Source organism: Dipodomys merriami, unplaced genomic scaffold, assembly GCF_024711535.1.
Source record: "Dipodomys merriami isolate MVZ:Mamm:240054 unplaced genomic scaffold, mDipMer1.0.p SCAF_533, whole genome shotgun sequence".
Taxonomy (NCBI): Eukaryota; Metazoa; Chordata; class Mammalia; order Rodentia; family Heteromyidae; genus Dipodomys; species Dipodomys merriami.
This window is the reverse complement of record NW_027206106.1, coordinates 612,953-638,286: the sequence shown is the minus strand read 5'-3', so window position 1 is coordinate 638,286 and position 25,334 is coordinate 612,953. Positions and strand designations below refer to the sequence as shown.

At 64.5% G+C, this 25,334-nt stretch overlaps 1 protein-coding gene across 1 annotated transcript in view; it reads left to right on the top strand.

Moving 5' to 3' along the window:
• LOC138811510 (dedicator of cytokinesis protein 2-like) overlaps positions 1-25,334 on the top strand; it is a 138,770-nt gene that overhangs the window by 112,292 nt on the left and 1,144 nt on the right. The window contains 18 exon segments of the mRNA XM_069999212.1: positions 1,180-1,328; positions 3,603-3,688; positions 7,714-7,870; positions 9,166-9,206; positions 11,524-11,614; positions 12,225-12,344; positions 13,735-13,824; positions 15,374-15,478; positions 16,367-16,508; positions 18,692-18,773; positions 19,349-19,433; positions 20,024-20,110; positions 20,492-20,668; positions 20,825-20,908; positions 22,684-22,737; positions 22,739-22,822; positions 23,596-23,777; positions 25,215-25,332. Of these exon segments, the coding sequence (XP_069855313.1) occupies positions 1,180-1,328; positions 3,603-3,688; positions 7,714-7,870; positions 9,166-9,206; positions 11,524-11,614; positions 12,225-12,344; positions 13,735-13,824; positions 15,374-15,478; positions 16,367-16,508; positions 18,692-18,773; positions 19,349-19,433; positions 20,024-20,110; positions 20,492-20,668; positions 20,825-20,908; positions 22,684-22,737; positions 22,739-22,822; positions 23,596-23,777; positions 25,215-25,332 (1,934 nt within the window).

The following is a 25,334-nucleotide window of genomic DNA, read 5'->3' as shown; positions in this document are numbered from 1 at the left end:
AACAGAGAGGCCAGGGGGGCCTGCGTTGATCCCCCGCCCAGCGTCCACATGAACAGAGAGGCCAGGGGGGCCTGCGTCGGTCCCCGCCCAGCGTCCTCCTGAACAGAGAGGCCAGGGGAGCCTGCGTCGGTCCCCGCCCAGCGTCCTCCTGAACAGAGAGGCCAGGGGAGCCTGCGTCGCCCCCCCCCCCGCCCAGCGTCTGCATGAACAGAGAGGCCAGGGGGGCCTGCATCGCCCCCCCCCCCCGCCCAGCGTCCTCATGACCAGAGAGGCCAGGGGGGCCTGCGTCGGTCCCCCCCCCGCCCAGCGTCCTCATGAACAGAGAGGCCAGGGGAGCCTGCGTCGGTCCCCCGCCCAGCGTCCTCATGAACAGAGAGGCCAGGGGGGCCTGCATCACCCCCCCCCCCGCCCAGCGTCCTCATGAACAGAGAGGCCAGGGGAGCCTGCGTCGGTCCCCACCCAGCGTCCTCATGAGCGGTGCTTTCCCCAAGGGGTTGGTTGTGGATTATTTTTAAAGGGCCGACTGTGTACCCAGGCTTCCCATAATGAGTAAATCATGAAGCAGGTTCGTTCTTCAGGCTCTGCTTTAATTCCACGCGCAATCAGGCTGCCGTGGTGAGGATGATCAACCAGTATCATCATCTTTTCAGGGAAGACTTGAGCAGCCTGTGATTAGAAAGAAGCTAATTGCCAGACTGTGCTCGCAGGCTAGGAGATGATTTAACAGTCTTCTGGGGAGTGTCTGGACACGTCTAGACGTGTGTGTCTGTGTGTCTGTGTATCTGTGTGTATGTTGTGTGTCTGTACATATGTGTGTATGTCTGTGTGTGTCTGTGTCTGGGTGGTTCTGTGTGTATCATGTGTCTGTGTGCATGTGACATGTATCTGTGGGTGTGTATACATCTCTGATTGTGTCTGTGTCTGTGTGCATGTCTGTATGTGCGTGTGTACGTGCACTCACCCCAGCCAGAGCTGGGCGCAGGGCATGGCAGGTGCGCATCGGGTGTTGGGCTGGTTTGTGACGGTGCTTGGCACGCTAGCAGCAGCTGATGTTCACAGAGTGAACCGTGTGGTGACCACGTGACCCCCTGGCTCTGCTCGCCCCCTCCCCTGCCCCGGCCACAGAAGAGCTGCACCCCTGCAGCCTTGCGAGTCCCCCCCTCCCCCCCCCCCCCCCAGGCCAGAACAAGATCTGCTTCATCCCCGGCATGGTGGGGCCCATCCTGGAGATGACGCTCATCCCCGAGGCCGAGCTCCGGAAAGCCACCGTCCCCATCTTCTTCGACATGATGCTGTGCGAGTTCCAGAGGAGCGGCGACTTCAAAAAGGTACAGGAGGAGGCCGCGCGGGCCCCGCTGCCCCATGGGGACGCCTCCAGCCTTCTGCCTGAACTTCCCCCGGAAGGCAGGGCCGGAGCTGGGGAGCGCGGGCCAGGGAGTGGTGCACCACCCTCCCCACGGTCACGGCCAGCCCCCAGAGCCCAGCCCAGCACAGCCCCCACAGACACGGCCAGCCCCCAGAGCCCAGCCCAGCACAGCCCCCCACAGACACGGCCAGTCCCCAGAGCCCAGCCCAGCACAGCCCCCCTCAGACACGGCCAGTCCCCAGAGCCCAGCCCAGCACAGCACAGCCCCCCACAGACACGGCCAGTCCCCAGCCCAGCACAGCACAGCCCCCCACAGACACGGCCAGCCCCCAGAGCCCAGCCCAGCACAGCACAGCACAGACACGGCCAGCCCCCAGAGCCCAGCACAGCACAGCCCCCCACAGACACGGCCAGCCCCCAGAGCCCAGCACAGCACAGCCCCCCACAGACACGGCCAGCCCCCAGAGCCCAGCCCAGCACAGCCCCCCTCAGACACGGCCAGCCCCCAGAGCCCAGCCCAGCACAGCCCCCCTCAGACACGGCCAGTCCCCAGAGCCCAGCCCAGCACAGCACAGCCCCCACAGACACGGCCAGTCCCCAGAGCCCAGCCCAGCACAGCACAGCCCCCCACAGACACGGCCAGCCCCCAGAGCCCAGCACAGCACAGCACAGCCCCCACAAACACGGCCAGCCCCCAGAGCCCAGCCCAGCACAGCCCCCCACAGACACGGCCAGTCCCCAGAGCCCAGCACAGCACAGCCCCCCACAGACACGGTCACAGTCAGTCCCCAGAGCCCAGCCCAGCACAGCACAGCCCCCCACAGACACGGCCAGCCCCCAGAGCCCAGCCCAGCCCCCCACAGACACGACCAGTCCCCAGAGCCCAGCCCAGCCCAGCACAGCCCCCACAGACACGGCCAGCCCCCAGAGCCCAGCCCAGCACAGCCCCCCACAGACACGGCCAGTCCCCAGAGCCCAGCACAGCACAGCACAGCCCCCCACAGACACGGCCAGTCCCCAGCCCAGGCCCCCCCATGGTCACGGCCAGTCCCCACCCAGCCCAGCCCCACCACGGTCATGGCCAGTCCCCAGCCCCCCCCATGGTCATGGCCAGTCCCCAGCCCCCAGTCCCCCCCATGGTCACGGCCAGTCCCAGCCCAGCCCCCCCATGGTCACGGCCAGTCCCCAGCCCCCAGCCCCACGCCCCTTTGGGCCGCCCTCAGCAGAGATGCTGGCTCTCCTCCTGAGCCTGGCTTGGCCTCTGCTCTGGTCTTCTGTGGCACCCTGCAATTTCCCTCCCGGCTGCTTTGTGACCCCAGACAAACGCTCACTTCCCACCCCTCCACCCCTAGAGATACGCCGGCTCCTATCCTGTGCCAGCCCCTCCCGGGGAGCCACCCTCCCCCCCAAGCTCAGCTCCCCTCCCCCAGTGGCCTTCCAGAAGGTTCTGTGGGCCCACTCACACTCTATGCTTCCTGGGGGGCCCTGCCCCTTGTAACAACTCGCTGTGGGTGCTGATCCCCTCCACACGCACACATACACAGGCACACGCACATACACAGGCACACGCACGCACACACACAGACACATGCTACGTGTGCACGCCACCGCCCAGAGGCCAGAGCCGCCCCTCCCCGCAGCGTTCGGGTTCTGTGACAGACCCTCCCACCACAGCCTGGGGCGGAAAGTGTCCATGATAGGGAGGTGATGTCCTGGCTGGACGGGCCAGGGCGAGGAGGGACCGGCAGGCAGGCCGCCCGGCCCCAGCTCTTGCACAGCACCCAGACCCGAGGTCTGGGAGGTGGGGGAGGGGTGCCACACTCGGAGCCTCCCACGTGTCCTCCGCCCACGTGACCCCGTGGATGGAGGATGAGGGTCGGCGTGGCCTCCAGGGGATGGAGAGAGACAGACTGGGGTGACTGATGGCTACTCAGGATATCAGGCCCTTGCCTGAAGATGCCCCCCTGCCACCCGCCCCGGGGCCTTTGCATGTCATTAGAATTCCCTTCCCTTTCCCACTTCTCCCCAGCCGTGGAAAGCAAGCCCAAGGGGCTCTCGGTCTCTGTCTCTCCCTCCCTCCCTTCCCTCTCCCTTCTCTCTCTCCTCCTGGCTCTTCTGTAGTCTCTGGGCCCTCTGGGACTCCTGAGAGGCCTGCACTACACACGGGGGGGGGGGGGCTGTTCTCCACGCATTGGCTGGCCTTGTAACGCTCCTGTCCACCCATCTCCCTCCGCAGTTCGAAAACGAGATCATCCTGAAGCTGGACCACGAGGTGGAGGGCGGCCGGGGCGATGAGCAGTACATGCGGTTGCTGGAGTCCATGTGAGTGCAGGCCGGGAGGTGGACAGCCCCGAGAGCCGCCCCGGGGCTGGAGGCCCCGGATTCCAGAGTTCTGGGAGGCCCTGGAGACCTGCCCAGAGGCCCCGCTTCCAGAAGGAAGCGCCCACGCTCTCTGGCCCGGTCCTTCAGCTTTTTGCACTGACACTCTACTACGTGGGCCCCGCCACTCCCTGCTTTTATGATGGTTAACTGGAGATAAGGGTCTCCATGACTTTGGGCTTTCCTGCCTGGGCTGGCTGGGAGCTGTGATCCTCGGAGCTCAGCTTCCTGAGTAGCTAGGATCGCGGGCGTGAGCCCGGCTGAGATTTCTCTTCTTGGTCACGGTCCCCTCTGGAGGCTGGCATTTCCTGGGCTCGCACATCTCTGAGGGCAGGCGCTGCCAGTGGACACCACTACCCCACACTCCACGCTGTGGCTGCCACCCTCTGGGCCATCCCCACCACCTCCCCTGCCTCGGTATCCCTTTCTTCAAAAGTGAGGATAATGAGCTCCTGGGGTTGTTTTGGAGCAGAGCGATCAGGAAGCAGCTGGCTCGCAGCAGGTGCGCCTTTCACAGTGCACGTCCGCCCCCAGGCCTGGCTCCCTGTGTCTGTCCTTGGCAGCCTGGCTTCACCCTCCCTGCCCTCCCCGAGAGGCTTGGGAATAAGGCAGAGATAACTGCGCCTTCCCCGATCCTTCCTGAATGCTGAAGAGCAAAAGCAAGCTAAAGGCCTGGCCGCTCTGTAGTAACCTCTACCCAGCACAGGGCCTCCGTGGACCCTCCCCTCCCCTCCCTGACTTGCTGGTCCCAGTTCCCGGTCAGGGTCCTGCGTCCAGGTGCAGAAGGCTTTGGCCTGAGCAGGAGTTTATCTTACAGTACTAAAAATGGAAACCTGAATATTGATAGATGGATGAATGGGTAAGGGGTAGAAGGATGAATGGATGCAGGGATGGATGAGTAGGTGGGTTGTTAGGATGAATGGGTGGATGGATGGATGGATGGATGGATGGATGGATGGATGGATGAGTAGGTGGGTTGGTAGGATGAACGAACGGATGGATGGATAGATGGATGGATGAATAGGTGCATAGTGGATGGATGGGTGGGTGGATAGATGGGTGGATGGATGGATAGGTAGATGGATGTGTAGACAGATCAGAAGGTGGGTAATGGATGAGTGGGTGGATGGATGGGTGGACAGATGAGTAGGTGGGTAATGGGTGGGTAGGTGGATGGATGGATGGGTGCATGGTTGGATTGGTGGATGGCTGGGTGGACAGATGAGTAGGTTGGTAATGAATAGATGGATGGTTGGGTGGACAGATGAGTAGGTAATGGATGGGTGTGTGGATGGATGGATGGATGGATGGATAGGTGGATGTCTGGGTGGACAGATAAGTTAGTGGGTAATGAATGGGTGGATAGGTGGATAGATGGATAGGAAGATGGATGGATAGGTGGATGGAAGGATAGACAGATGAGTAGGTGGGTAATGGATGGGTAGGTGGGTGGATGGATGGATGGATGGGTGGGTGGACAGATGAATTGGTGGGAAGTGAATGGGTGGGTAGGTGGATAGATGGATAGGTGGATAGATAGATGGGTGGACAGATGAGTAGGTGGGTAATGGATGGGTGGGTGGGTAGATGGATGGATGGATGAATAAATAGGTGAATGGATGGGTAGACAGATGAGTTGGTGGGTAATGGAATGGGTGGGTGGGTGGATAGATGGATAGGTGGATGGGTGGACAGATGAGTAGGTGGGTAATGGATGGGTGGGTGGGTGGATGAGTAGATGGATGGATAGATGAATGAATAGGTGGATGGATGGGTAGACAGATGAGTTGGTGGGTAATGGAATGGGTGGGTGGGTGGATAGATGGATAGGTGGATGGGTGGACAGATGAGTAGGTGGGTAATGGATAGGTGGATAGGTGGATGGATGGATGGATGGATGGATGGGAGATGAATTGATGGGTAATGGATGGGTAGGTGGGTGGATGGATGAATGGATGGATGGATGGATGAATAGGTAGATGGATGGGTAGACAGATGAGTTGGTGGGTAATGAATGGGTGGATGGGTGGATAGATGGATGGGTGGATGGATGGATGGGTGGATGGATGGGTAGATGGATGATGGATGGATGGATAGGTGGATGGGTGGACAGATGCATAGGTGGGCAGTGACTGGACTAATGGACGGATGATTTGTCATCATCTCACTCCTACTAGTCTATATGTACGACCTCCTTGCCATGCCTAGAGAATAGAGAGATGAGGACGGTGAAGACTTTCTCTTCTCAAGTGCATCCCCCCAAAGTGTGTCCAGCAGACCGAAGCTCCGTCAGGGTGGAGCTGATCATCCAGGCAGAGTCTCAACCCAGCCCATGCTCAGGCAGGCCCACACCCACACTTTCCAACCCCAACCCTCATCTCTGGAGAACCTAAAAACCAAAGCAGTGAGTCCCGGGTGCACCAAAGGTGAGACCAGCCTGCGACGGGCATCAGGCTTGGTGAAATTACCCGAGATGCTAGCAGGCCTAGTCAGGCCCTGTATTCCAGGCCCTGTGCGGTCAGGGGGACAGGGGCAGGGCTGGACGTGGCTACCCCAGGAGGAGCAGCAGAGCGACGGCTCAGCCAGACAGCTGTAAATCACGGCACCATCTGCCTGGGCGTGGAAGCCGGGAGCAGGTGCTCATCCCGGGCTGAGATGGATGTGTCTGGGCCCCGCCATCTTCGAGACGCGTCTCCCTGCAGCCTGGCCTGGCTTCTGGCAAGCCGTGACCCTGATAAGCCCTTGCCTCTCCCCCTCGCCCTCCCGAGAGCCAGCTGCTTCCTATCCAAGTATGGATAGGAAGATGAAGGCTTCCCTCCCCTGCCTCCAGCCTGGACCCCCGGCCAGCGCGGCCCGGAGGGCTTGCCGTTGAGCTTCCTGGCCTTGTGCGCCTGCACGCAGAGAAGCTGGCGTTAGACGCTGACACTGGAGGCGGCCCACGGATACTGACAACTTCACTGACCTCTCTAAGACTTAGATTCCCCATCTAGAGGAGTCCTCTGTCTCGGGCGGGGCGCAGTAGCTCACATCTATCATCCCAGGTACTGGGAAGGTGGAGATCTGGAGTGTTACACTTGGAGGCCAGCCCAGGCAAATAGTGAGACCCTATCTCAAAGAACAGGGTGGGTGTGGTGGTTCCAACATGAAATCCCTACTGCCCCAACACACTAGGGATTCATCCCTGGCCACTGGGATGGAGGCCCACAGCACCCCATCGCTCTCCCTCTGTGGAGACCGCCCCACAGGCCGCTCTGCCCACCCTGGCATTGCCGTCTCCCGTTCCGGGCCCCCGGGTGCCAGGGTGATGGGTGTGAGGCGCTGCACCTGCACCCACACTGGAAAATTTAAACTTTTATTCTTTTTTCCCATCTCAACGATAGAAAGATCCAAACTTGCTAAGCTGTACAGATGAATGCATGTACAGGTGAATGCATATACGGGTGAATGCATGTATGGATGAATGCATGTACAGGTGAATGCGTATACAGGTAAATGCATGTACAGGTGAATGCATGTACAGGTGAATGCGTGTACGGGTGAAGGCGTGTACGGGTGAAGGCGTGTACGGGTGAAGGCGTGTACGGGTGAAGGCGTGTACGGGTGAAGGCATGTACGGGTGAATGCGTGTACAGGTGAACACGTGTGGATATACAGGGGTGAGTGGTGTGAAAATTGAAGAGAGGGCCTGGTTTCTGCTTCCTCCTCTGCCCCGCTCCCCCAACTCCGAGCTCCCCCCGCGCCCCACACCCCAGCTCTGAGCTCCCCCCACGCCCCACAACCCAGCTCTGAGCTCCCCCCGCGCCCCACACCCCAGCTCTGAGCTTCCCCCGTGCCCCACACCCCGGCTCTGAGCTCCCCCCGCGCCCCACACCCCGGCTCTGAGCTCCCCCCTGCACCCCACACCCCAGCTCTGAGCTCCCCCTGCACCCCACACCCCAGCTCCAAGCTCCGGCTCTGTCTCCCCGCAGCCTGATGGACTGCGCGGTGGAGCACCCGGCCATCGCCAAGTCTGTGGAGAGCTTCGTGAGCCTGGTGAAGGGGCTGCTGGAGAAGCTGCTGGACTACCGGGACGTGATGGCAGACGACAGCAAGGACAACCGCATGAGCTGCACTGTGAACCTGCTGGTGCGGGCCGGGGCAGGGGGGCGGGGGGGGGCCGGGGGGCAGGGGGCAGGGGGGGGGCTGGGGGCCGGGGGGCAGGGGGCAGGGGGGGTTCCGGGGGCCGGGGCTGGGGCCGGGGGCCGGGGGGCAGGGGGCAGGGGGGGTTCCGGGGGCCGGGGCCCGGGGCCGGGGGGCGGGGGGCAGGGGGATGGGGGGGGCCGGGGGGCAGGGGGGGGCTGGGGGCCGGGGGCCGGGGCTGGGGGCCGGGAGCCGGGGCCGGGGGCCAGGGGGCAGGGGGGGGCTGGGGGCCGGGGGCCGGGGCTGGGGGCCGGGGGGCCAGGGCTCTCTGTGCCTCCGTTTCCCAGCTGGGTTCTCCCGTCACACGGGAAGGGCCTCGCAGGGCCAGGCTCCTGTCATCACATGACCATGCTGTCTGTCACGTGACACTCCATTCCCGGGCGGCAGGACCCCGCCGCCCCTCTCCTGTCCCCAGCCTGGGCTTCCACAGCTTAGCTCTTCCATTGATCCTCCAGGAGGCTGAGGGGGGCTTGAAACTCCTGACACAGCAGAGGAGGAGTGCTGAAAGCTCACGGGGCTGAAAGAGCAGCCGGAGGGTCCCGGGCCCGACGGCCCCCCGGGGAGGAGCAAGTGACCTTGGGATGGCCACCCAGATGGGGAGAGGAGGGGACGGGCCACCGCCCGCAGCCCCGCCTGCCAGCTGTCCGCCTGGACGGCCGTGGGGGCGGGGCGGGGTGAGCCCACGGCCTGTGCCCTGGACACGCCCCGGCCCCACGCACACGCGAGTGACCTGGGTCACACAGGGTCAGCAAATGCTGCGCCACTCCAGCCCCGGTGGCCATGTGTGGAGATAGGGTCTGCTTCTGCCCTGGAGCTCCAATCTGTCCGGATGGCTGGGACCACGTGTGTGCGACACCAGGCCCAGCCTTTTCTTTTGAGATGGGGCCTGGCGAACGTTTTCACCCCAGGAAGAAGCCTGGGACCCTTGATCCTCCCAAGCTCTGCTTCCGGTGCAGCCTGGACGGTGGGCAGGGCCCTGGGCCAGCTCGGGGGCCCCCGGGCCGGCTCGATCTGTTACTGTTCCAGGATGCGCTTGCTCCCCAGTGCTGTGCCCTGTGCATCACGGCCACGCTTCCAAAGATGATGCCGTGCGCCTGTCTCAGCCCAGCCGAGGCTCACCTGTGCCCCCCCAGGACGCCATGGCTGAGACCCCACCTCGTCCCCTCACAGCCCGGCAGGGGCTATTCCTACCCCGGGGCTCTGCACGGAAAACACTCACCCCTGTCTCTCTCCCCGCCTAGAATTTCTACAAGGATAACAACCGGGAGGAGATGTACATAAGGTGAGAGTCTTGTCTTCTAACCTGGCCTGCCCTGCGGCTCCCCCTCCCCCCCGGGGGCCACGCCTCCCAGAGCTCACGCTTTCTTCTTCATCTCAGGCTGGTGGTGCTGCAATTCCATCAAACCCCACCCTCAACTCCTTCCCTTCCTCTGCAGCAGCCCTGAGACCTCCTGAGTCCGCTAGGCTGACCGCTGAGTCCTTAGCTGACCACCGAGTCCTCTAGCTGACCACCGAGTCCTTAGCTGGCCACCGAGTCCTCTAGCTGACCACTGAGTCCTCTAGCTGGCCACCGAGTCCTCTAGCTGACCACCGAGTCCTCTAGCTGGCCACCGAGTCCTCTAGCTGACCATAGGTCCTCTAGCTGACCACCGAGTCCTTAGCTGGCCACCGAGTCCTCTAGCTGGCCACCGAGTCCTCTAGCTGACCATGAGTCCTCTAGCTGACCACCGAGTCCTTAGCTGACCACCGAGTCCTCTAGCTGACCATGAGTCCTCTAGCTGACCACCGAGTCCTCTAGCTGACTACCGAGTCCTTAGCTGACCACCGAGTCCTCTAGCTGACCACCGAGTCCTCTAGCTGACCACTGAGTCCTCTAGCTGACCATAGGTCCTCTAGCTGACCACTGAGTCCTTAGCTGACCACCGAGTCCTCTAGCTGACCACTCCAGTCCTCTAGCTGGCCACTCAGTCCTCTAGCTGACCACTGAGTCCTTAGCTGACCACCGAGTCCTCTAGCTGACCGAGTCCTCTAGCTGACCATGAGTCCTCTAGCTGACCACCGAGTCCTTAGCTGACCACCAAGTCCTCTAGCTGACCACCGGGTCCTCTAACTGACCATGAGTCCTCTAGCTGACCATGAGTCCTCTAGCTGACCATGAGTCCTCTGGGCCGCCTGCTGTCCTGTCTTGCCCGTGTCCCCTGGACCCCTCCCGTGGCGCCTTGCACGCTCTGTATTTGTCTTCTGTGTGTGCTGACCTCACGGGGCCTCCTTACCATGTTCCCGTACCGCACGCAATGCCCTTCACCCAAATTTGCAGACTCTGTGACTTTTTATCCCCTTCTCTCTTCTCCCACATGCACAGCCACCCCGCCCCCCTCTCCCTTACCCCCAGCCCCCCAGCAGCACCTCACATTTTGCACATGGCTCATTTTATCCAGCCCCGTGGCTCAGGCGATGCCCTGCTTTGTCCGGGCACGGGCCACGGCCGTTGGCTAGTGTCTGGTCTGGAGGGAAGAGCAGTGAGTTTCGTGGCATTTTCCTCCCACGGGCACATGGAAGATGCTGGAATTAATTAGCAAAGACTCTGGGGAGGCCTCAATCTGGAGCAAAGATATCCTTGGCCAACTTTGTTTCAGAATCTCATACTTTTTCCTGTGACGGTTTTTATTAGTGTCACCATCCATCCATCTATCTATCCATCCATCCATCTATCCATCAATCCATCTATCCATCTGTCCATCTATATATCTATCCATCCATCCATCTATATCCATCCATCCATCCATCCATCTATGTATCTATCCATCTGTCTATCCATTCTTCCATCTATCCATCCATCCATCTATCCATCCATCCATCCATCTGTTATCTCTCCATCCTTCCATCTATCCATTCATCCATCCATCCATCTGTCTATCCATCCTTCCATCTATCCATTCATCCATCCATCTATCCATCCATCCATCTATCCATCCATCCATCTATATCCATCCATGTATCTATCCATCCATCCATTTATCCATCCATCCATTTATCCATCCATCCATTTATCCATCCATCTATCCATCTGTCCATCCATTTATCTATCATCTATTCATCCATCCATCCATCTATATCCATCCATCTATGTATCCATCTGTCTATCCATACTTCCATCTATCCATCCATCCATCCATCCATTCATCCATCTATCCATCCTTCCATCTATCCATCCTTCCATCTATCTATATCCATCCATCCATTTATCCATCCATCTATGTATTTATGTATGTATGTATCTATGTATCTATCTATCCATCTATCAAGCTGTCTATCATCCATCCATCTAATTAGTGCCAGGACTGTGTCCCTAACTTCTCTGGATCTCCTCTGGAAACGGGAATCCCAAAGACTCAACCATCACGGTTCAAAATCAGCTGCTTAGCCTTGGATGGGGGCCGGCAAGGGGCCCACCGGGAGCTCAGAGCTTGGGCTGCCACCCTGCGGGCGGCTGCTGTCTGGGTGGATCAGGGAGGGTGCGGTTCTGCGTCTGGCTCCTTCCCGCTCCCGCCAGCCGCCTGCGGTCACGGCACCCGGTCGCCCGCCCCCGTCCCCGCCAGGTACCTGTACAAGCTCCGAGACCTCCACCTGGACTGCGACAACTACACGGAGGCGGCCTACACGCTGCTCCTGCACACCTGGCTGCTCAAGGTGCCGCTCGCCTCGGAACGGGCTGGGGGAGGTGTGGGCCCCCCCTCGCTCCCCCAAGCTTGGAAGCCGGCATGGTTCCCCCCGGCCGGGGTTCGGAGGGGTTTACGTTCAGCCACGGAAGCCCCCCAGGGCTTCGCGCCGCCCAGCTGTGAGCGGCCACCAAGCCCAGCCTGGCCACGGAGCGGCCCGCCCAGCCGCTCTCCTTCCCAGGGAAGACACGCTGTGGACCAAGTCCACGTGGTCCCCTTTGAACAGCTGGGGCCGGGTCTCCCGGGGCGCAGTGTGAGCCGCGGGGTCACGTGGCCTGGCTGGACGCGCCGGGTGTCCGGGCGGGACTGGTCAGGGTGCTGTCACGGTGGTCCTTGGGCCCCGCGCCCACTCCACTCAGTTACCAGAGACGCAGCTGCAGGGCCACGCCAGACACCGGGCCCTCGGGCCCCGCGCCGTAGTTACCCCATGGCGCCTTGTGTTGGGTTTGGGGAGAGAAGAGGAGCGAGGGCCGGCGCTTCGCCAGGACCTCCTGGGAGGACGCGCATGACCCCCGCGCCCCGTCCCGTGTGCCGTCCACGTGGCACCGCGTGACCCCGCGCCCCCTGTGCCCCGCCCGCAGTGGTCGGATGAGCCGTGCACATCGCAGGTGGTGCAGACGGGCCGGCAGTCCCCGCAGACGCACCGGCAGCTGAAGGAGGCGCTCTATGAGACCATCATCGGCTACTTCGACAAAGGAAAGGTGAGCCGCGTCCCCGCGCCACGTCCCGAGCGTCCAGCGGCTGGGACCGCCCCCGCGTGGGTGCCGTCAGCGAGTGCGCCGGGGGAGGGACGCGGCACCGGCGTTAGTCTCCGGATCACGGGGGTCCTCGGGTGGATTTGGCTGAGAGACTGAGCAGAGCAGCGGCCGCCTCACCCTCGTCCTGCGGGCGGGGCGGGGATGGCCGCCACCTGTCCCACAGCGCTCCGCCGCGCCTGGCCCGGCCCCGCGCCTCTCTTCTCTACGCCTCGGCCTCGGCCCCTGCACAGCCCATCTTCTTCCCAGTGTGGGAATGAGGGGGGACGTCTCAGCGAGCTGGGAGCACTGGGCCTGGGGCCCCGCCCCGCCCTCCCGGCACGCAGTGACCCGACCGGGGCCTGGGGTCAGGCCTGCTTCTCCTCGTCCTGTCCCAGGGCAGCTGGGGAGGCCCAGGGACCCCACACGGCCCCCACCGCACCCACGGGGGCCGCACGTTCAGCTCTTCTGCACATACAGCGTTTCCCCGCCGCTCGCTACGCCGTCCGTGGTTTACAGCCCCATCCTCCTGCCCCGCGCCTGGCTCCGTTTATGTCTGGGCACAGCGGGCACAATTGTCACCCAGCGCACAGGGCCTCCTGGCCACCGCCAGCCGCCCCCCAGGGCTCCTCCCCTGAGGGGGGCTTGGCAAAAGTCTGCAAGACTCTTATCTCTAACGAATCAGCAAAAAGCAGAAGTGGACCTGTGGCTCAAGTGATAGAGCACCGGTCCTGGGTAAAAAAAAGAAGCCCAGGGACAGCATCCAGCCCCAGCCCCAGCACACAAAAACAGAGGCTTTAGCATCGCCCCCCCATCCTCACTCCACCTCCAGGGGCCTCCTCCTGGCTCCAGACCCGCCACCCCGTTGAGCAGGGCTGGGACGGGCAGAGGGGGAGATCCAGACCTGGGGCCTCCAGGAGCCCAGCACTGCGCCAGCTTCCTCTGGCCGCTGGCTCACTCCTTCAGAAAGTGGGGCCATGCACCCCGCCCCACTGCATGCTGGGATCTGAGGGGCAGGGGCTGAGTTCCCTGGGCTGGTCCCTAGGTAGGGGTGGGGTCTGGGCCCTGGGGCCGCATGCCAGCCTGCTCAGCTTGGCGGTGCCCTGGGCGGTTTCCTGGCTCTCGGAACCTCCATCTCGCTTCCTGAGACAGGCAGATTGTGAGTTCCGAGAGCATGGCAGGCAGCACGCACGGAGCCCGCCAAGCCTTGCCGCGGAAGCGGGCGGAGGCCAGGAAAGGCCATCGACACCCTCCCTGCGGAGCGGGCTGGGGGGGGGGGGGCCGGGCTGGGCTCCGGGCCTCTGTGGGCTGGGCTGGGCTCCGGGCTCCCCCGACCTCTGCGGTGTGTCTGCCACAGATGTGGGAGGAGGCCATCAGCTTGTGCAAGGAGCTGGCAGAGCAGTACGAGACGGAGCTCTTCGACTACGAGCTGCTCAGCCGCAACCTGGTGAGGCTGGGGGGGAAGGGGGGGCGGGCGAGGTCTGGGAAGATGGGGGAGGGGAGCGAAGGGGGGAGAGGGGGGAGGGCACCCGCGGCCCCGCTGCTGTACACACAGTGAACACTGCCCACTCACAATTAAAGTTCCACACATCAGCAGCCAACTGAGCAAAAACACATCCGGGCTTGTTGACGAGTAGAAATATCACGTGAAAATGCTCTCCATCCGGGGGTCCCATTGTGGACGTGGGGGCCAGGGAGCAGGGAGGGAGTCCCACCGGCGTGGACTGCAGAAGTCAGGACGTGGCTGTGCCTTCCACGCTCCCCTGCATGCACGTGCACACCTCTACACATGCACCCTGCATGTGCACACCCGTACATGCATGTGTCCCTGCATGCACATCTCTACACATGCACCTGCATATACACACCCATACACATATGTGTCCCTGCATGCACATGCACACCTCTATACACGCACTCTGCATTACACACCTGTACACGATTGTGTCCCTGCATGCATGCACCCACAAGTGCACACTTCTACAATGCACCTGCATATACATGCCCGTACACATGTGTCCATGCATGCATGCACCCTGCATGTACACACCTATACAGGTGTCCCTGCATGCACGCACCCCTACCCATGCACACCTCTACACATGCACCTGCATGTACACACCTGTACATTTATCTGTCCCTGTATGCACGCACCCCTACACACGCACCCTGCATGCACACACCCTACATGTACACACCCATACATGTGTCCCTGCGTGCACGCACCCCTACACGTGCACCCCTACACAATGCACCCCATACGTGTGCACCCTACAATGTGTGTGTCAGTGAGTGCAGACCTCCAGGACTGCTCAGCCCACCAAGGGAGGCTGGCCCAGATGTTTCCAGAAGACTACAGGATGAGGGTCGGATGCTAGCTTTTCCTCTTGGGGTGGGTGTTGGCTGAGCTGTTGGCCGTTTCCATTGTGTGTCCGGATGTGATGCAAATGCACACGTGTGTACCTGTCTGTATGCACACGCATGTGCATCGTAGAGACACTTAGCATTGTCCCACACATCACTGCATAGATGTTCGCAGGCATGGAGGTGTGCGTGCCTTCCTTCCACACGAGTGCACACCCGGAACACACACACACACACAGACGGAAGCCGCCTCTCCTGGCACCCGTCCAGCTCCACGTGGGGCTCTATAGTCCTGTGGGCCGTGTCTCTTCACGTGTGTGCTGGAATAGTCGCAAGGTGTGCACACGGGGAAGCGTCTCCAGCCCTGGGCCCCACGAGGGGCGCCCGGGTGCTGGCGGGGCCCCACAGCGCCCGCTCCTGGCTGCGCCGATGCCATTGCCCGGGCCACGGTGCCCCCTGCAGAGATGCAGGCTGGGGGCTGCGGGGGGGGGTCACAGCATCCCTGTGCCTCACACGGGCTGTCACGGGGGGCGGGGCACAGGACAGGCGCACAGCCATGCACACTGTGCACGTGGTGCCGCCGCAGCCGGCCGGGCCCGGACCGGCACCACGTGGCGCTGCTTTCCTTCCAGATCCAGCAGGCAAAGCTGTATGAGAACATCATGAGGGTCCTGAGACCCCGGCCAGACTACTTTGCCGTCGGGTACTACGGCCAGGGGTTCCCGTCCTTCCTGCGGGTGAGTCTGGGGCGGCTGGGCTCAGCCCCAGCCTCTCCACACCTCCCCTGTGCACTGCTGTGTGTGCAGCCGCCGGGGCTCAGCAGACAGCGCCACCGCCCCACCGTCCCCACCAGACCCCCACAGCCAGTCCCGCAGCCCCAGCCCCAGCCGGGTTTCTCTGCGGAGCCAAAAGCCCATCTGGCTCCATTCTGGGGTCAGGAGACAGAAAAGAAACAGAGGCCTGGTCCTGAGCTCTGTTCCCACACTGCGGAAGTTGTGGCGGGGCCACGGCCACAGGCAGCAGGTGGGGAGCGGGGAGGGGTGACCCCCCAGGCAGCTGGGCAGCTTGTGGTGAACTCCCCTAGACGCCATTTCCAGAGCTCTGGAGCGAGCCCCGGGAATACAAACTTCAAAGGGCTCCTGGGGCAGGGCTGTGTGGCACCGTCCTGTAATCCCAGCTGCTTGGGAAGTAGAGGCAAGAGGACCAAACAAACACGTAGGGCTTTACCTGAAAGCGGAGCCAACGCACAGGGCCCTGTGGCCCGGCCCCCGTGATAGAGTTCTTGTTCTGTGAGTGAGGCCCTGAGTCCAACCCCAGAAAGGGGAGGACCACGGGTCTGGAAGAGGCGGCCATGGCCGGGGAAGGGAAGAAGTGCGTCCCTGTGGGCTCAGGGGGAGCCAGGGCCGGAGGACGCCAGGGCGGGTCGCGGGGGCCCAGACAGGACATGTGCGATCGATCGGAGGCTGCAGGTAGGTGACGGCCCGTCTGCCCTTCCAGCGTCCCGGCCTGCATCAGCAGAGCCACAGTGAGCTCCGGGGGCCGCGGAGGGGAGGGGCGGGGCAGTGGGGCCTCGGCGCCCGGGGGTCCCACACACCTCGCGGGCCTGACGCCCCCCCATCACGCAGAACAAGGTGTTCATCTACCGGGGGAAGGAGTATGAGCGGAGGGAGGACTTCCAGGCGCAGCTCCTGAGCCAGTTCCCCAACGCGGAGAGCCTGACCACCACCGCGGCCCCCGGGGAGGAGGTGCGGGCCGCGCCCGGACAGCGTATCCCTGCTCGCCGTCCGGAGCGGCCGTGGGAAGCGGGGGGCGGGGGGACACTTGGGGCGTCCGGGATCCGCAGAGCCCACTTCCATGCTGTCTGTCCTCCCCCTACCCGGGATCCCGCCCCACCCCGCCCCGCGCACGTGACCGTGGGCATTTGGGGACAGTGGGGTTCCCCAGCTCCCCGCCCTCACGCGGGCAGACCCTCTCCTGGGTCACCTTACGGAACGTGGCCTTTGCTGGACATCGGGAGCCTGTGACCTCGCGCCGTTCGCGTGGTTGGGGGAATCGCCCTCCGTCCACCACGCTCTGGGCGATGTGTGGTTCGGAGGGAGGGTATTGGCTCCGCCTGGTGCCCACCCGGGTCCACAGTGCCCAGCCCAGAGCCCACGGGAGAGACAGCGAGAGAGGGGAGAGGGAGAGGGAGGGGGAGAGGGGGAGGGAGGGGGAGAGAGAGAGCGGGAGGGGGGAGAGGGAGAGGGAGAGGGAGGGGGAGAGAGACAGCGGGGGGGGGAGAGGGAGAGGGAGAGGGAGGGGGAGAGAGAGAGCGGGAGGGGGAGAGGGGGAGAGCGGGAGGGGGGAGAGGGAGAGGGAGAGGGAGAGGGAGGGAGAGGGGGGAGGGAGGGAGAGAGAGAGCAGGAGGGGGGAGAGGGAGAGGGAGAGGGAGGGGGAGAGAGAGCAGGAGGGGGAGAGGGAGAGGGAGGGAGAGAGGGGGAGGGAGAGAGAGAGAGCGGGAGGGGGGAGAGGGAGGGAGAGGGGGGAGAGGGAGAGGGAGGGAGAGAGAGGGGGAGAGAGGGGAAGAGAGAGAGAGCAGGAGGGGGGAGAGGGAGAGGGAGGGAGAGGGAGAGAGAGAGAGGGGGAGAGAGGGGGAGAGAGAGAGCGGGAGGGGGGAGAGGGAGAGGGAGGGAGAGAGGGGAAGAGAGGGGAAGAGAGAGAGAGAGAGCAGGAGGGGGGAGAGGGAGAGGGAGGGAGAGAGGGGGAGAGAGCGGGAGGGGGGGAGAGGGAGAGGGAGGGAGAGAGAGGGGGAGAGAGGGGGAGAGAGAGAGAGAGCAGGAGGGGGGAGAGGGAGAGGGAGAGAGAGAGCGGGAGGGGGGAGAGGGAGAGGGGGAGAGAGAGAGAGAGAGCAGGAGGGGGGAGAGGGAGAGGGAGGGAGAGAGGGGGAGAGAGAGAGCGGGAGGGGGGAGAGGGAGAGGGAGGGAGAGAGAGGGGGAGAGAGGGGAAGAGAGAGAGAGCAGGAGGAGGGAGAGGGGAGAGGGAGGGAGAGGGAGAGAGAGAGAGGGGGAGAGAGGGGGAGAGAGAGAGCGGGAGGGGGGAGAGGGAGAGGGAGGGAGAGAGGGGGGAGAGGGAGGGAGAGGGGGAGAGAGAGAGGGGGGAGAGGGAGAGGGGGGAGAGAGGAGGAGGGAGAGAGAGAGGGAGAGGGAGAGGGAGGGAGAGAGGGGGGAGAGGGAGGGAGAGGGGGAGAGAGAGAGAGAGACAGCGGGGGGGGGGAGAGGGAGAGAGGGAGAGAGAGAGGGGGAGAGGGAGAGGGAGGGGGGGACACCTGCGCTGGGTCAGGGTGGGATTACAGCCCCCCTCCCCCCCACCCCCGTGTGAGGGGCTGATGTGTGAGAGCCAGGCGGGAGGGGCACGCGTTACCCCGGCCTCTGCCCATCCCCCCCCTCCCCCCCCCCCCCCCCGCAGCTGGCTGAAGTCACAGCCTTGAAAATGGGGTCGGCAGGTGCACAGCTGGTCGGCTCGGTCTGCTGAGCCTCCATCCACACATTTTCCTCCCGGGTGATCAATATTCACGCGTAACCTTTTCCCGCCGCCCTTCCGTGGCTGTGTACAGACGTTTCCTCTAACAGGCACGCTCTGGGGAGAGCCTGGGCCGGCCGCTAAGCCCTGCACGGCGACGGACGCCCAGGCCCGGCAGCCGCGTGGCCTTTGGCCTGGGCGGGGGAGCGAGCCTGCGTCCCTGGACCTCACTGCGTGGTTAGGGCCGAGGCCAGCGAGCAGGTGGAAGCGGAGCGGGACTGAGCTGTGCAGCCTCCCCTCGGGGGCGGAGGGCCAGGCCGTGAGATGGGTGTTGGCTCCCTACGCCACGGAGAAGGGGGGGAGGGGCGGCAGCACAGTCGGGGTGAAGCTGGTCCCTGGGGCGTCCCACGGCCTGTCTGCTCTGCACCTGAGTCCTTAACTCCAGAACACAGACATCCAGTGCTTCACGGTCCAGCCTGTCCTGGATGAGCACCCCCGGTTCAAGAACAAGCCTGTGCCTGACCAGATCATAAAGTAAGACCCGCAGCCCGCCGGGGGAAGGCAGAGGGAGGGGCGGGCTCCAGGGGTCACGCTCCAGGGGTCACGCTCCAGGGGTCACGCTGGGGCCCAGCGCCCCCTGCCGCTCAGCCTGTGTGCTCCCTCACCTCCAGGAAGGACAGTGGCCTGGACAAAGCCGGAGATGGGGGGGAGGGAGGGGTGTGGTTCACTAGATTGGGTGGGTGAACCTTGTTCACCAGGACCCCACAATATCTCCAGAGAACCTCAGGAGAGATGGGAGCTAGCAGGGGACCAGCGGGGAGGTGACAAGTAGGGGAGGAGCAAGGTTGCCTGGGGTTGCTTAGCAGGTATATTTATGGTGGCTGTCAGTCTTGGGTGGTGTGTAGCATGGCTGTCAGCCTTGGGTGGGTGTTGGTAGCATGGCTGTCAGCCCTGGGCACTGCGTGGTGTAGTTCAGTGGCTCTAGTTGGGGCTTCAGTCCCGGAGGGCAGGCTGAGGCCCTCCACATGGGTTATGCAGGGTAGTGCTCAGGGGCAGCAGGGGGCAGCAGCAGGAGTGACCTCTCCTGACCGGCCGCCGCCTCCTTCCAGCTTTTACAAGTCCAACTACGTGCAACGGTTCCACTACTCCCGGCCCGTGCGCAGGGGTGCGGTGGACCCCGACAACGAGTTCGCTGTGAGTGTCTCCGCCCGGGGGTGGGGATTTCCGAGGACGCACGGCCGGCGTCCAGGGAGAGGGCCACGTGGCTGCTCGTTTGTTTCTTTTCCTTTGAGTGGCTCTCGGCCCGGGCGGCTTGTTTCATGTAGCCGCCAGGATCCCCAGTGGCTGGACTTGCTTCTTACGTATTTGGTGTTTGGGGGACAGTGCCCAGGGCATGCTGGGTGCGAGTGCTGGCCCTGGAGCTGCTTGGTTCTCCTCCTCCCTGAGTCTCCCTGTGCTAACCTCAAGCTCACGGTCCTCCTGTCTCTCCCCTGAGACCCTGGGCCCCGGGCATGCCCGTGATGCCCAGCCTAGACCAACCCGGTAATTTCGGGTCACTGCCCTTCTGAGGACATGGGGTGCACCACAGCCCCCAGAAGGTTCCAGTGGCCTCTCTCCTCTGTGGGAGAGTCTAGGGACAGATTCCGGGGTCGGGCACGGCCGCGCTGCCCGCGGGAGCTGTAGTATTCCCGTCCCGCGGGCGGTGGGCGGCCCTGGGGCCCGGGCCTCTGAGACCCAGCGTCCTAAGAGCCTCCATGTCCCGCCCCGCGCCCGGCCGGCCCCAGTCCATGTGGATCGAGAGGACGTCGTTCCTGACCGCGTACAAGCTGCCTGGCATCCTGCGCTGGTTCGAGGTGGTCCACATCTCCCAGGTGAGTGTGGGCATCCGTGGGGAACCCCGTCCCCCGGGAGGAGGCCTGGACTAGAAAGCGGGCAGTGTGGATGGCTCTTTCCTCCCTGGCCTTGGGGCCCCGCAGAGGCTGGCGGAGGCCCCCTGCTCGGGGCCGGCCACTGTGGCTGAGCTGTGTTGCTCAAGGCTAGCGCTCTACCGCTTCAACCACCTGCGGCTCCACTTCCAACTTTTGGTGTTTCGCTGGAGAGAGAGTCTCTGGCCTTCCCTGCCCCAGGCTGGTTTCGAACTGGGACCCTCCGATCTCCCGAGTAGCCTGTGACAGGCGTGGGCTGCGCCGCCCGGCTGCTGTCTCTGTTTCTAAGCGTCCGCTGAGGCCCGTGCGTGCGCGTCTTTCCCGCAGAGCACCATCAGCCCCCTGGAGAACGCCATCGAGACCATGTCCGCGGCCAACGAGAAGATCCTGATGATGGTCAACCAGTACCAGAGCGACCCCGGCCTGCCCATCAACCCTCTGTCCATGCTGCTCAACGGCATCGTGGACCCGGCCGTCATGGGCGGCTTCGCCAAGTACGAGAAGGTGATACCGACCCCGTCCCCCCGCGGGCCCCGCCTCCCGGGGGCTGACACCACGTCCTCCACAGCCCCAGGCCCTCACACCCCCAAATCCAGCCCTCTCCCCGGGCCACGGGGGGGGAGGGGCATGGACAGAGCCCGCCTCCCGTGCCTCCCCCAGGCCTTCTTCACCGAGGAGTACTCCCGGGAGCACCCCGAGGACCAGGACAAGCTGCACCGGCTCAAGGATCTGATCGCCTGGCAGGTGAGGCTCCGCCGCCACGCCACCCTCCCCCACTCTCTCTGCCTCATGGTCCCCAGCTTGCCCCTGGCTGCTGTGTCTCCCCCATCACACATCCTCTCCCCCTGCCTCCCGCCCCGCCCGGCCACCCCCCCCCCCCACAGCGGCCTAATCTGCAGGCAGATGCCGGACTGGGGGTTGCTAAGGTTGCCGGCTTTGATGGGAAACTGAGGAGGCTCTGGCTCTTCACAGAGGGGCTCCCACAAAGCCAGCCGCCCCCACCCCGCCCTGGCACGGCCCCACGTGGCCCCCACACACAGCAGGCAGACAGTAGCGCAGGCCCTGCCTCCCACACTGACCCAGTTCGCGGCTCACAGCGGCTGGACCTCAGCTCCTGCAGATCTCGGACGGGCGCGTGTGTGGAGTGGGCTCTCAGCCGAGGGTCTGCACCCCTGTCCGCTGCCGCCTCTCCCCCCACCCCTCCCTCCCATGGGTCCCTCGGTCTCTCCGAAGCCCTTTGCTAAAAGACCCTCCCTCTGTTATTCCCCTCTGCCTCCCGCTCCTCATCCGCTGCTCTCCTTCCTCCTCTCCCTCCTCCTCCTCTCCCTTCCCTTCCCCCACCCCTCTCTGCAGACAAGACCCCCAATCAGCTAGATCTGTCCAGGAGTGGCTTCGGAGGGCCAGTTGCCCCCAGGCCGGCAGTGGGCAGCCGCCCAGTGTGGGCTAGTGCTCGGCCCCTCCTCGCTCCCTTCCGCCGGTCAGCCCGCCCGCCCGTGTGGCAAAGCAAGCTTTCGCGGCAGGGAGTTTTGTGACTCTGGGGAGATGGGGAGCGGAAGGCATGGGGCGCAGCTCTAGAGATGAGTTTGGGGTCTGATGGGGTCCCCTCTCTGCTCCTCTGCCTCTGCCGGCGAATGCGGGGCTTGGACAGCGAGCCTCCGGCTCTCACAGACACAGTGCACCTGCGGTCTTCGCTCCTTTTTGTTCTTTAACTCTGTAGCTCCCCCAGACCCCAGATCTCTAAGGCTCCCTCCAGAGGTCCCCCCAAAGGGGGGAAGGCCAGCTCTGAGCCTTCCCTTCCCCGGATGCTTTGGGGGACCCCAGGAAGGGGGGGCACCTCCTTGCGACCCCTCAGCCCACACCGCTGCCTGGATCTGTCCCCCGGGCCCCCTCCACGCCGTACTGGCTGTCCCCTGCGCCCAGAGAACGGGCCTGGGCCTCACCGGACCGCCAGGGCTGGGCCTGCCCTTCCCGGGGAAAGGTCCACCAAGTCCTGGACCCAAAGCCTGTCCTGGGAGACGGAGCGCAGCCCCCAACACGCCCCCTTGTGGCCGCCTTCCGCATAGCTCACTCCACAGGCCGCAGGGTCCCCAAAGCGTCCCCTGGGCTCAGGCGCCCTCCCGGTGGGCACCGGCACAAAGGCCCAGCCCCGCCCCTTCCAGGGCAGCCTCGTCAAAGCCAGGGTCAAAGGGAAGCCTGGCTGCTGCTTCTCTGCAGGGCTGGGGTGACCCAAGCCGGTGGCCTCTTCCCAAGGCAGCAAGGGCAGGCGGGGTCACAGTCCCCCATCGGGTCCCCATCCCGGGCAGACCCCAACCTGCAGCTTCCGGGGCACCTCAAGTCCAGAGAAACTCTTCCCTGTGTTGGAGTAGTTAGCCCCTCAGCATCCCACGCCCAGCGGCTCGGCCAGGGGCCCCGTGCATCAGGCTCCCCGAGAGGAGGATTCTGAGCAGCCGATGGGGCAGGCGGAGGCGGGGAGCGGGGGAGGAGGACAGCCCCATCCCCACGCCCGCCCTTCTCTGCAGATCCCCTTCCTGGGGGCTGGAATTAAGATCCACGAGAAGCGGGTGTCAGACAACCCTGCGGCCCTTCCATGAGCGGATGGAGGCCTGCTTCCAGAGCCTCCGGGCGAAGGTCGAGCGCGAGTACGGAGTCCGGGAGATGGTACGGACGGGGGGGGGGGGGGGGCCTGGGGGCCGGAGGGGGGTCCCCGTGGCGGTGGGCCGAGCGAAGCTGTAGAAGAACCCCGGGAACCGCCTGTCCAGCTGGACCCCAGGGCCCCCGCACAGCCACGCGGGTCACATGGGCACGCTGGGGCTGCATACTTACAAAGCACCTACTGTGTGCAGAGTTCAAAGGCAGGGCTGGGGGCGTGGCTCAGGGGTACAGCGCTGGCCTTGAGCAAATGATGCTCAGGGACAGCGTCCAGGCCCTGAGTTCAAGCCCCAGAACTGGCCAAAAAAAAAAAAAACCCAAGGCAGTGGGAGAGAGGAGAGAGATGGGGGAGAAGGGGAGGAGCCATGAGAGAAAGAGGAGGGGGAGAGGAGAAGGAAGACTGGAGAAAGAGGGAGAGGAGAAGAGGGGGAGTTAGAGGAAGCTAGGGGAGGAGAGGAAGGTTGGAGAAGGGGCGGGGATGGCTGAGCGCCCGTGGCTCCCGCCTGTCATCCCAGCTACTCAGGAGGCTGAGATCCGAGGACCACGGTTCAAAGCCAGCCTGGGCAGGAAAGTCTGTGAGACTCTGATCTCCAAACTAAGCACAGAAGCTCAGGGACATCACCCAGGACCTGAGTTCATACCCCAGGACCAGGGCCAGTGCCAGGACGGGGGGGGGGGGTGAGGAGGGGGAGGAGGGGGAGGACGCGGCGGGGCCTAGGACCCGGGGGGCACAGCGGTCCTCTCTGCTCAGCGCGGTGCGTTCAGATCTACTTGCCTCTCAGCACAGGAGGTGCTGCTCAGGTGGGCACCGCCCCCCTTCCGTCCTCCCTCCCGCAGCCAGACTTCGAGGACAGGAGGGCCGGCCGCCCGCGGTCCATGCTGCGCTCCTACAGGCAGATGTCGGTCATCTCGCTGGCTTCCATGAACTCCGACTCCGGCACCCCAGCAGGGCCACCCCCGAGAGGTCAGCCGGGCCCCGTCCCCCGGCGCCACCCCTCCCTACTCCCCTCCCCCCCACCCCCCCTTCCCCTGGCTCACCGGGGCCCAGAGACTCCCAGGCCAGCCCTCTGGGGAGGGCAGTGCTCAGGAGCCCACCTCCTTCTAGAATGTTCTGTCTGGCAGAGGTGCCATCCCTTCCAGGTCCTCCCCCCACCGTGGCCGGTGCTGGGCACGGGTCAGCCCAGCCTGCCCACGGCCATCCGTGCCACCGTCTATATTCAGAACACGCGCAAACAAGGCCCGCGGCTCCCCAGCCCTCTGTGGCCTGAGGGACGGCTCGGCAGGGCGGCCGTGGCCGTGGCCTGAGGGACGGCCTGGGCAGGGCGGCCGTGGCCGTGGCCTGAGGGACGGCTGGGCAGGGCATGGCCTGAGGGACGGCTGGGCAGGCCGGCCGTGGCCATGGCCTGAGGGACGGCTGGGCAGGGCGGCCGTGGCCGTGGCCTGAGGGACGGCTGGGCAGGGCGGCCGTGGCCGTGGCCTGAGGGACGGCTCAGCAGGGCGGCCGTGGCCGTGGCCTGCAGGGACGGCCGTGGCCGTGGCAGAGGGCGGCGGGTGGGGCCGTGGGTGGCCCTGAGGGACGGCTCGGCAGGCCGGCCATGTCCGTGGCCTGAGGGACGGCTTGGGCAGGCCGGCCGTGGCCGTGGCCTGAGGGATGGCTGGGCAGGGCGGCCGTGTCCATGGCCTGAGGGACAGCTGGGCAGGGCGGCTGTGTCCGTGGCCTGAGGGATGGCTGGGCAGGCTGGCCGTGGCCGTGGCCTGAGGAATGGCTGGGCAGGCTGGCCGTGGCCGTGGCCTGAGGAATGGCTGGGCAGGCTGGCCATGGCCGTGGCTGAGGGATGGCTGGGCAGGCTGGGCCGTGGCTGTGGCCTGAGGGACGGCTGGGCAGGCTGGCCGTGGCCTGAGGGATGGCTGGGCAGGGCTGGCCGTGGCCTGAGGGACGGCTGGGCAGGCCGGCCGTGGCTGTGACCTGAGGGATGGCTGGGCAGGGCGGCCGTGGCTGTGGCCTGAGTGGGCGGCTGGGCAGGGCATGGCCTGAGGGGCGGCTGGGCAGCGCATGGCCTGAGGGACGGCTGGGCAGGCATGGCCGTGGCCGTGGCCTGAGGGACGGCTGGCCATGGCTTGTTGACCTGAGGGATGGCTGGGCAGGGGCGGCCGTAGCCCGTGGCCTGAGGGACGGCTGGGCAGGGCGGGCCGTGGCCGTGGCCTGAGGGATGGCTGGGCAGGGCGGCTGTGGCCGTGGCCTGAGGGACGGCTGGGCAGGGCATGGCCTAGAGGGGACGGCTGGGCAGAGCGGCCGTGGCCGTGGCCTGAGGGGACGGCTGGGCAGGCTGCCCGTGGCCGTGGCCTGAGGGACGGCTGGGCAGGGCGGCCGTGTCCGTGACTGTGGTTTCCACCGCGGCAGCAGCTTCGAGCTGGAGGCCGGACCCCCCAGGACCCCGGGAGCAGAGGAGGAGCCCATCTCCCCCGGGAGCACGCTCCCCGAGGTCAAGCTGCGCCGCTCCAAGAAGAGAGCCAAGCGGAG